At 57.0% G+C, this 11,136-nt stretch overlaps 1 protein-coding gene across 11 annotated transcripts in view; it reads left to right on the top strand.

Annotated features, from left to right (window-relative positions):
• Positions 1-11,136, top strand: part of LOC113208657 (synaptotagmin-7) — a 305,230-nt gene that overhangs the window by 124,208 nt on the left and 169,886 nt on the right. For 2 of the 11 annotated variants that reach the window (XM_052272439.1, XM_052272438.1), the window contains exon 1: positions 9,005-9,340. The exons of the other annotated variants lie outside the window; for them this stretch is intronic. In XM_052272439.1, the coding sequence (XP_052128399.1) occupies positions 9,189-9,340 (152 nt within the window). In that variant the 5' untranslated portion in view covers positions 9,005-9,188. Of the gene's footprint in view, positions 1-9,004; positions 9,341-11,136 lie in introns of those variants that run through there. 11 annotated transcript variants of the gene reach the window in all.

Genomic DNA, 11,136 nt, shown 5'->3' with positions numbered 1-11,136 from the left:
CGGTATAGAGAGGGTGGAATAGGGCGAGGATAGAAAGGGACCGGGTGAGGCGTTGTGACCCATATTTCCGTCGCCTCGCGTGCGAGCGGGTGAAGGGTGTGATGAAGATGTACTTTGTTATGAGATACACATACATTTCTCTGTTTCTCCCCGTTATCGCCATCCCCACCAAATCGGTTGCCAATAAATAAAGACGATACTTGTCTTTTTTCAGTTATTTGTTCAGGAAAAATCTGCAGGAAACTGACCACAACTAAGAATGGCGGTCGTCTCGCTCTCTGTGCTGCAGTAATAATAAAATATAATAGGCGTGCTGGAAAAGAAAGCGGAGCAGCCCTTTTGTCTTTGCGCCGCGGTTGCGGGACCCGTTATTACTCCGCAGAACGCACTCTCTGACAGATAATTTACGATGCCGAAACCGAACAAATGGAAAATCCCCATAAAAATTGTGTGGAGGTTATTATTTTCCGTCTGTTCGCACATCACTCTACACGCCGGGGCAGCTTTGGTTGTGAAAATCTTTGCATTCTTTTCTAACGGCAAAATTTTTGCGTTCTTTAAAAAAAAAAATTCCTTTTTGTGCGTTTTGGGGTTATTTTGGAAGATTGCTAACATTTTTCCTTCCGAGAGGTGAAGGTCCTAAAATACTAACCAAAATATAGAACAATAAAACATTCAATCGCGAGCACAGCGGAAAAAAAATGTTTCCGGGAACGATGTGAGTCTTTCCTTCATAAGCGCTAAGCTACACGAGTTATCATAATCTCGTAAACAAAGTGTACACTACGACTTACCCGCACGTTAACTGGCTTGCCTAGAGGACGGCGACGACGCTCGGCCACCCTGCGCAACAGGTCAGGTCCGGCCGGCCCCGTCGCGTGGTGGCGCGAAGTTTGGCCGCCAGAGGCTTTATGGCTCGCCACAAACCTGATTGAGTTAGCAGCACGCGTCACCTGATGAGGTGCCGGCGGGGCCCGGGCCCGCCTGTTGCGTAGCGATCCATCATGAGCGCTTATTTGAGCACGCCTGCTCATTTTGTATGGATCAAGATGGTGAGCGGTATTTGTAAACGCCCTGGCGTGCAATTTTACGACCCCGTAGCAACAAATTCTAGTTTCTGTGGTGTGATACCTGGCTTCTTTTCTCTTAGCTTGAAGGCATACGCGGCATGAGTTGAGTAACTCGTAGTTGAAAAGTTAGTCTTTCAATTTCTGCTCGGGCATTTTCTTCCGCGTCTACTTATTATCAAGCAAAACCCACGAGGTGTGTGCTTCAATTCGTGTCGGAGCACTTTTTTTGGCGTGGACTTATTTCGCTAAACCCGCCAGGTGCTCGATTCCCGAGCCTCCGTGCTTTGCTTTCGATTCGTTTTCGCGGCGAACCACGAGTTGTCGAGGGGAAGGAAAATTATTGCGTCGTTGTTGCGATTGGGTTCTCGCGGTGACTGCGACTGCGTACAGCTCTCTCTCTCTCTCTCTCTCTCTCTCTCTCTCTCTCTCTCTCTCTCTCTCTCTCTCTCTCTCTGTTTATCTCTCTTCTCTCGCCCTCTCCGCTTCCCCGGGGAAACGGCGCGCGTCCTTCTCAATACAAAGCTGTCAGGGGGGGCAGTTGCGTTGGAGCGGATTGTGGCAAGAAAAATGAGAAACTCAGACACACACACTCACACTCTGCCTGCTGTCGCCGTGCCCCCGCACGGTGGTCACGGTGGTGAGCGAAGCACGCCCGCCGTGCTTGCGCAAAGTTTTGCCAGGGGCATGGGGAGGGGGAGGTGAACAAAACGGGGGGGACTTGCATAGTTGCTGCCGGTCGTCAGCAATATAACACAGGTGGGTCGATCTTATGGCGGGTTTGGCGGAGGCGTATATGCTGCTGCATTTTCTCTCTCCCTGGCCACACCCCTTTCTCTCGCCTCTCTCATATTCCCTTACTCACAGCTTTATTCCTGCTGGTTCCGTCACCTCGTCCCACCTCCTCCCCTCCCGCCCGTCTGTCCGCCCTTCCTGCAACCGCCGTCGTCATCCCTGTCGGCAGTTTCTTTAATCATGGTAATGGATTAGGGGCGCCTGGCTGAGTCCTCCCCATCCTGTAGATGGAGGTGAGTCGGCTGGGCCGGTCTGGTCGCTCTACGCAACGGTACACCAGCCGTACCCGTTGCTCACGCCAACATAAGAAGTCGAATACTGGGTACATTATGGGCGTTACCGGTTGTCCGAGCCTTTACTGCAAACCCTTTAGTAAAATGTCGAGATCAAAATTATTTTTTAAAAACTCGCCCCATTGAAGCGAGGACCGAAAGGTAACGGTAACGCTAGCTCTGTTTGAGTCATCATCGCTTTGACAGTGGAGTTGGAGTGGAAGGTTAAATGTCGTCCCCCACTTCTCCTCGTGCGCGCAGTCAGCACCGATCCGGTTCTTCCACGAAAGAAAGTGTGTCGATGTGTGCGGTGCCCACATCCACGTCAAAGCGTTGAATGGAACGAAGAAATGTGGCTGAGAGAGAGCTGTTAAGTATTAAGGTACAGCCGGTGTCAACCGGGTCTTTCTCGTAAGGTAAGGGTGGCAACAGATTAAAAAAAAAAAATATTTTAGAATCGTGAAAACTATTACAAACTTTGAAATTTATAAATGCAAGTGTTCCAGTTTTGGAACTGAAAGAACCTGTTCATGATTTCTGTTGCGCCCGGCCGGCCCTCCACAACACGCGCGTGCACCTGACCGCATCGTTCTTACTCACACACGGCTACTGGCGCATACACAGCACAGGGGCGCGCCCCGCACGGCTCCCAGGCCAGCAATTACCAGCCCGCCCTACTCGAACGCAGTTCTGCCGCCCCCACTGCACTTCTGCTCGCCCACCCCTGCCCTGTAATTTCTGACCCACTAGTGCGCCGGCCTTGCGGCCGTGCGTTTCACACTTGGCATCACCTGGAAGCGCTGCTGCGTCTGCCCGCCTGCATGGCCTGACTATGCAGCATCACTAGTGGATCCTGCTGTCTCGCTCTCGTTTGTCTCACCCTCTCTCTTTGTCTCGGCGTCACTCACTTACGACTCTCCCCTCCCCCTCCCTCCCAACTCTTACTCCTCCTCGACTGCAACATTTATTATGACATCTCCGTAGGCCGCAACGGACCAGGAGCTCTCCGTGAGTGCAGAGTCGTGTCAGCCGCCGGCTTTGCTCGGTCCCCGCGAGTCCCGCGCTGCTACGCCTCTCTGCTACGCCTCTCTGCTGCGCCACGCCTCACACGTCCTGACCTCAGTGTGTGTGTGTGTGGGACTCGTGATCGTCTGCTTCCACCTCACTAAAACTTCCGTAATGACGCCCTGTTTAATGTTTTCGGGTAACGCGCGGCATTATATGCACGGGTAGACATCCTTCGTTACTGGGTCCTGTACGAATAATGAAACTCGTTCCAAAACTCCCATGGGTCTCTTCATAGGATTCCATGAGTTTCTACGAAATGTTTTGCCTACCGTTTTTCTCGTGATGTTGTTTCTGCCTCGGGTGCAACAAGCTGTAGTATGTGGAATCCTCTTTCTTTTTTTTTTCCTTTTTTTTGTCGTGTGAGGAGAAAGGCCACGGTCTACACGGGCAATGACATGCTGGCGCGCGGGTTTGGCCCGGCTCCAAAGCGCTCCAAGCAGTATAGCTCGGGATGAACACCTCCCAGGGCTGCGGGTGGGGCCCGAGCCGGGCCGCAGGGTGCGGGCGCCGCCAGGAGGGCACCGCCAGGGCGGGCACTCAGTCGTGAAGCATTGGCTCGCTCTGCCCAGTGGGGTGCAACAGATTGGAAGCTCGGCTTCTCCGCCGGCCGGCCCGGGAGAGGGGTGTGGGGCGTCGCAGCAGGACCCTCCTGCTACAGCACGTCAGCAGGACTCCCTGGCACCTGCAGTCCCCTGCCTGCTGCAGCTCAGCAGGACTCCCTGGCACCTGCAGTCCCCTCCTCATGCTGCAGCTCGGCAAGACCCCCCTGTCCCGTGCTGCTGAGCCGCGGTCGGCGCGCGACCCGTAGACGACAAACCGTGATCACCAGATAAACACAACCCCACCACCCCCGCACCCCACGCACACAGTCAGCTGCAATAGATTTTATTGTCCCGCGAGTCAATATTTTTCTACCGAAGGCGGGCGGAGCCCGGTCCGCCCCCGCCGAGGCATGAAATATTATTTCCCCCTCGACATTGTTTTCGGAGGGGAAGGGGGGGGGGGGGGCTTTTGAGCCGTCCGCGTCCCGCCCCTGTTCCAGCTTCCCCCCTCCGCTTTCTTCCCGCCATTGTCGGTCTCTGCATGCAATTTGAATTCCTTTCATCTCGTTTGTGGCTGCTGCTGCCGCCTGGCCCTCGCCCATATCCCCGTCCCTTCGCCTCTGGCCGCGCCCGCCGCGGGGTCCTCGCTCCCGGCGATGGGTCGGGTTGGGTCGGACTATCAGTTCCGGCGCGTTTACGCTGATGACCCATTCGCTTCCTCGGGGCGGCTGGCCGGCCAGTGCGGCCGCGCAACCCAATCTGGCTCTGGGTACTCCGCCGGACCATTCTCCGGAGGGAGAGGGGTGGTCGAGGAGGGGGCACCTCCTTGACATTCCGCTTATAGCCCCCCCTCTGATTAGAGGCCGACGAACCGATATTGGGACTTTCACTTAGCCGCCCGCTCCTCCCGCCCGCGCCCGCCGCCAGCCCTCATTGGCCGGCGTGTCCATCGTTCGCTTCAATTACCGAGACGTTCCCGGCATCGCGAATAAGATTTCGCTGTGCTGGCTGACTCTCCGGGCCGGCGCTGCTGCCGCTGGGCTGGGGCCGGGGATGATGATGGCCCTCTGCCGGTAATCAAGCCGGCCTCGCTATCATGCGCCGCGGGATGACTTTGATGGAAAACGCGCGTCAAAATTTTCCGTTTTCCACTTAGTTGGCGCTGTAACTGCTTTGGCGGGCGGCCGCGGGCGGCTGTGCTGGCTGGCGCGCGCGGGGTTACCTGGTGGGGGATCGCACCATAGCGTCGGCATCCGTCGATTATGCACTCCAACTGCGATACGAATAATGCCGATATCACCGCTGGGGTAAAAAGAGGAGGGGGCGGGAGAACCACCGGCGAGTAACTGTACATCAGAACATTCGCTTTCTACGCTTTTTGCCTCTTTTTTTCAAGCAGCAATGGCAATAATGTACTCCGCTTTGTGAAATATTATCCTCTTGTTCCCCTGCTATGCGGGGCGCCGCGCGGCTGACTTTGATTGCGTATCGGGTGCTAAAGGCCGCGTCGTTCGTCGCGCCCCTCGTCAGGCTGGCGGGGGTCAGCGGGGTGGCGGCGGCGCGGAGTAGTGCAGCCAACATTACTCTGGGGGAGAGAGATTGTGCTCCACCGAGCAGAAACACGGTGTGCCCCGTGTCGCAAGTAGTGTGGGGGGCACCGAGAGCGGTGGAGGGCGCCTGCCGGGGACAGGCAGGCAGCAGCACTCAACCGCGCTACGATAATGCGAAAGCGCATTCAAGCTGCCGAGGCAATACTTCCTTTACTCTCTCTCTCTCTCTCTCTCTCTCTCTCTCTCTCTCTCTCTCTCTCTCTCTCTCCCTCTCTCTCCCTCTCTCTCCCCCACGCGCTACGCGTTACTGTTTGGGGAGCCTCGCCCTCGATGCGACCACCGCCGCCATGTCGCCGCCGACTATTCGGCGAAACCTGTTGGAATAACATTGCGGAGACCCCGAGCACCTCTCCAGAAGGGGCTGCTCCGCCAGCAACTCCAGGAAGGCCGTCGCACCCTCCAGCCGCCCGCTCCAGCGGGCTGCAAAGTAAACCGCCGTGGAGGAGGCATCCGCAACAGAAGAAGCGCTGGGACACAGCTGAGAGTATGACGTTAAAGCTACCACGAATTATGTCCACTTTTTTAGTGTCGACGGCTTTAAATTTCAAGAATGAGAGCGCCTATTTTACCCGCCTCGTTGGCCTTCCGGGCGGGATAAGATGTTCTGGGTTGCTTTATAGGGACCGCAAGATGTCACATCAGAGGTTCGAGTAGAGTCCGAGTAGTGGTGCTCCCGCCACGGCTTGAGAGGGAAAGGGAGAAGGGAGAGGGCGAGCTGAGCCCAGCAAAAAGAAATCCGTGAATTATGGAGGAGCAGGTGCTGCCCTGCTCTTCCCCCGCGCGGCCCTGCACGCCCACTGCCTGCCCTTGCCCTTTACTTTTCCTCCCTTCCTTTTCCTCACTTCTTGACCGATCAGGGTGTTCAGTAGGTCGCACCCCACACTGGTGGTGGAAGAGAGCCGGGCAGAGCCGAGCAGGGAGCGGACCATTCAGTATTCAGTGGGCCCAATGGACACCTCCTTATAGCCATATCGTAAGAGCACCGTCTTCACTGTGGTGCCGCGTTGAGGGCAGGAGACCGAGAGAGGGCTATAGCTATATATGGCTATGGGGTACACCCCCTCTTTCTCTACCCTCCCCTTCTACCCTTCGGAGCAAGCCCTACCGCACCACCAAACACAAGTTTTCGCAAAACGGTATTTCGCACCCCCAGGTGCCAATTAGAGAGCCCACGTTCTATAAAATTGGGTTTAATAAACTCATGCAATTTCTAGGCGAACAATTTCAAGTCGCAGTTTATTTGTTGCCCACGACTGTGTGCGTCTACGGCTCCAATAGCGCTCTGTCTGCTGGCGGTCCAGTTGTTGATTTGTCGACGGAAATGGCTGCGCCGTCGCGGGAAATGAAGGCGAAGGGCGGAGCGGCCGACGGGTTGGCTCTTACTGTAGCAGACCTAAGCTGCTCCTCTCCGTGCGCGTGAAATTTCCGACGGCACATCTATACCTTTTACCTTAAAAAGGAAAAAAAAAATAGCAGGCATGCTTGTGCGTTTTCTGTGCACTCTGCTGCTGCCATGGCCGCACTGATACAGCACTATAGTGTAGGTATACGACTGCCGAGAGTTTGGTGTGCGGGAGCCCTTCAATAAGTTGACATCCCCCCCCCCCCCTTCTTTCCCGGCGGAGCAGACGAGGAGAGAGGAGGAAACTTGTCACATAATTAATTTATCACTCGACAGAACGCGCGGCGGCGCTCTCCCGCGAGCAGTGCGCTGCTGCGCTGTTGCTTGCCAGACAAATAATGAAATGATGGATGGTGCCCGCCGCCCGCTCGCTCGGCTTCAGGTAGGCGGCGGCGGCGCGCGCCTGTTTCTGTTACTTCGGTCCGTGCCAAAGGCCCCAACAGCGATTCGATACTACATTTACACGTTTGATAGGGTCTGGTGGTACATTTGGGGCCAATTTTAAAGTTTTTGTTTTGATTTTCCGCTCCTGTGATGTCACAGGCTCTCTCATATTTGCCGAAACTATCTCTTACATATTTCCCGCAGGCTGCTTTGAATGCGGCCCCGGCTGGAATGGCTCTATTACGTGTAATGAAAGGCATTAATGGGGCGGCCGTGATTGGCTCTTTGCGGTGCCGACCAGGTGGCTAGGTGGCCCCTTGGGGGGGCTTTGAGGAGGGCCCCGGCGAGGGACCTTCGCAGGGGGGCCTGCCTCCTCCCAAGGGCCTCGCAGGGGTCCCTCGGGGGCCCCCGCAGGGCAGGGAGGGGAAGAAGGCGCCCAAGCAACACCCTTGCTCCTATTTACATGCATGAGGCTCTGCGCGTAGCGTAGCGTAACTACACGGCAAACAGATCCGCGCCAGCCCGCCCGCCTGCCCGCCCGCCCGGCCGTGACGCGCTGACTCGACACGGCCGGGGGAATAGCAGAGCGGCTGATTGGAAATTTATCACCACCCACCGCGGCCCCGGGCGTATTGCTGCGATTCGGACAGGTGTCAAAAGTTTAGCTTTCATTATTATTTATTTGACAAGAAAGCGGCGGAGTAGCAACAAACTCGGTGCTTCGCGCTGGATTTGGCTGCTGCTGTCTGACGCAAGAAAACTCTTCCACCCTCCTCACCACCTTCCTCACCACCCCCCTCAAAAAAAAGGGGGGGGGGTCGAATCAAAATTGCTAACGACATTCAAAGGCTTTTCGTTCAGTGTGGCTCTCTGAGCTTGCCCCCCGGCCACTCCGAATGGCGAAACTTGGCGGCAGGCTGCCACTGGGGTGCGGTCCGGGGATGCTGGGCTGCGGTGGGCGCGACGCACTCCGCCCGTGACCTTGTTCGGGGCGGGAGATAGCCCTCGCCCCCTACTCGACGCAACTCGATTTGTCCTCGTTCGACTTTCTCTCTTGCTAACTGCTCTTAGAAGAGCTCGTTGCTTGCCCCCACCCGCCCTGCCCTCCTCTTTGGCACTTTTTGCGAGCGGCTGCTGCGGCGCTGCTCCTTGCTTGCCTTGCAAAGAAAAAGATTGCGTAAACTTTCCGATAAGTGTCGTTATTCGCTACAGCTGGAACGGGGCGGCTGTCGGGTGGAACATCTCCATGTATCCTGTGGCATGGTGATCTGTGGCAGTGCTGCACCCGGAAACCCATGTGTGTCAATGTCACACACTGGTAGGTCTGTGAACGCCAGTTGTACACATTAAGGCACAAGGCACAAGTGTGTGAATTTGAAAGAAAAATTCTCATCTTTTCCCTTTAAGTAAAGGGATACTTTTGTTCAAGAACAGGCAACGATGCAATTTTGTCCCTAAATTTGGACAAATCGTGAAAAACTTCACAGTCCAGTTTTAGGAACAAAATCTTCTCTGGCTGTGCACGAAAACAAAATTGTCCAGTTAACATTTAGAGTGTACTCCCTTTATACACACCTACAAGCGTGCGAAATTTACAAACTTGCGTTTCCAGTGTGGGCGGTGACTGGCAGCAAGGGGTCATCGCGGCCGTCATCGCGGGGGACAGCATGTCACAGCGACCGGCCAGATGCACGCCCATCTGGCAGCGGCAATTAGGTGGGGGCCCGTCACAGCGCCTGCAGACGCGCCGCTGCTGCACGCCGCGCCCCGTCCCGCCACCACGCCCCACCGCACCCCGCCGCGCCCCGCCTCGCCCTCCCCCCCAGGCAGCGCGGCCGCAGCCCGGAGTAGGGCCGTAGTGTCTGGTCGACGCTGGAACGCGCAGGAGCGCCGGGGCGCCGCCGCGTCGTTCGGCCCTTCCACCCCCACGCGAGGCGACGTCCGTCCGCCGCCGCGCCGCGTAGCGCCGCGCGTACCGTAAAGGGGGCTGGCCCCCCCAAGTGGTCCCAGTGTGACATGTGACGGTCGTGTGCGCGGCCTCGGGGACCATGGCGTCCAGGGGAGGCGCGGCCAGGGCCGCCGGCACGGCCACTCTGCCGCCGCACGGCTCGCCGGGCGGGGGCAAGCAGGGCATGTTCGAGGGCCTCAAGAACAACACCATCTCCAAGCTGGCGCTCTCCCGCTTCCTGTCGCAAAGCCTGTGAGTAAGCAGGGGTGTGGCCCGACGCACGCGACTCGTTCACTCACCCTTTCACCCATTCCTGCTCCACTCACTTTCCACTCACTTCTTCACTCTTTCGCTCCTTCACTCACTCAGACTTGTGCCGATTTCTTTGATTAGTATACAGCGGTACGATTATGCAGCAGGATTGCTGACTGATTTGTCAGTTACCTTGTGCATGTTTAAAAGCATATAACTCGAGAAATTAACAGTGCAGTGTTACGCAAACCTGAATGATTTCGTATTTCCGATGATGAGATCTGTCGGTAGCTCGTTAAAGGTTTTCCAAAGCTGCAGGAATATAAAGGAGCCAACAGAGGCAGTGTATAACGGGCTAGCGCACTGTCGCGTCGGCGACAAACATGCTCGTTTGACACTTATAGGTCAGACGCACAACTGTTCCCATATGCCCCGTGCCCTTATGCTTCCCGGTAGCGCCTGGTGCCCAGCTTTTTCACACGTCGCGAAACAACCGAGTGCGCCCGCCAGCTAGTTAAATGGTCGCTGTGACAGGTGTCGTGTCACACACTGTCACACGCGGCAGCTGGCGCTCTTCCGCCCCAGACGCCGCGGCGTTGACGTCGCCCCAAATTGGGAGGAGGCATTAAACCAACATTTTCCTAGACGTGTCGTCGCCGCACCGCGGCCCTGCTCTTCCCTCCATCTCCCCTCCCCATGTTTGCGGACGGACTGGCGAGGCGCCTTTCGCTCGTCAAACAAGTCGCCTCTCCTCGCCTGTTTAGCTGCCCTGCCTGCGCCGGGGCCCGGCTTGTTGTCAGGTGCAGCTGGCCGTGGGGGTGCTAGCGACTTTAGGAGGGTTGGCGGGTCATTTTGGAAATGTCAGCGCGCCATCACTTATACAGGCTACAGCTGGCTGTGCCGTACGAGTTTGGGCACACTCCCTTCTCCGCCCCTCCACCCCTTCTCCCTCTCCCGGTCTCCCTTGTCCCTGTGAACTCCGCCCGCTCTTCCCCCCGATCAAAGTCTCCCCCTCCCCATGCTGCTGCCACCTTTTCCTCCTTCCTTGCCTCTGGGATTTACCTAGTTCCCTGCCAAACTTTTGGAGCCGTGCCAATCCGACGCGGAAAGAAAAGGCGACAAAATCGACACTTCTCTCTGGACCACGAAAGCACCGTCGGGGCTGGGGGACCGAGGAAGAGCGGCAGGGGTGGGGGTCGCGTTGGGATTAAGGCGAGAAGGGCGGCACGCTGGATTATCGAAACAGGTACGCGCGTCAGGCTGGGGGGGAGGGGCGGAGTGACCTAAAGGCGGACCTCCTCGGGGAGGGCCTAGGGGGGGCCACCGCCCGCGGACGGACAATGAAACCGAACGGGGGAGGGAAGCGAGGCCAAGAGGGTTAAGCCGGTCCCCGAGGAGGGCGGCCGGGCCAGAGAGGGGCGGCGGGCCGAGCGGGCGGGCGTTTGTTGGGGGCCGCGGGGGCACGAACAGGCCATCTTGTGCATTGTCTCAATAGGCATTATACGGCGTCGAGTTGGCCTTCCGCAAGCGCCTTATTTGGCCTTTTATTGGCAACATCACAATCGGGAAGGGGAGGAGAGAGAGGTGTCGGCCGTGCGAATCGATCCAGAGTGGCCGCGAGACAGAGGGATGAAATTGTCGCATTTGAAACGACTCCTGGTGCCGATTAAGGTGAAACGAAGTCTAGTTTCGAAGGGCCGCCGTGCCGTCCCATTACACACCATTACGCCCAAGGCCGCGTGCTTCTCTCTCTCTCTCTCTCTCTCTCTCTCTCTCTCTCTCTCTCTCTCTCTCTC

Source organism: Frankliniella occidentalis, unplaced genomic scaffold (assembly GCF_000697945.3).
Source record: "Frankliniella occidentalis isolate FOCC.00 unplaced genomic scaffold, Focc_3.1 Scaffold204, whole genome shotgun sequence".
Classification (NCBI taxonomy): Eukaryota; Metazoa; Arthropoda; class Insecta; order Thysanoptera; family Thripidae; genus Frankliniella; species Frankliniella occidentalis.
Note: the sequence above shows the minus strand (reverse complement) of the source record. Positions and strands in the feature narration are given on the sequence as shown.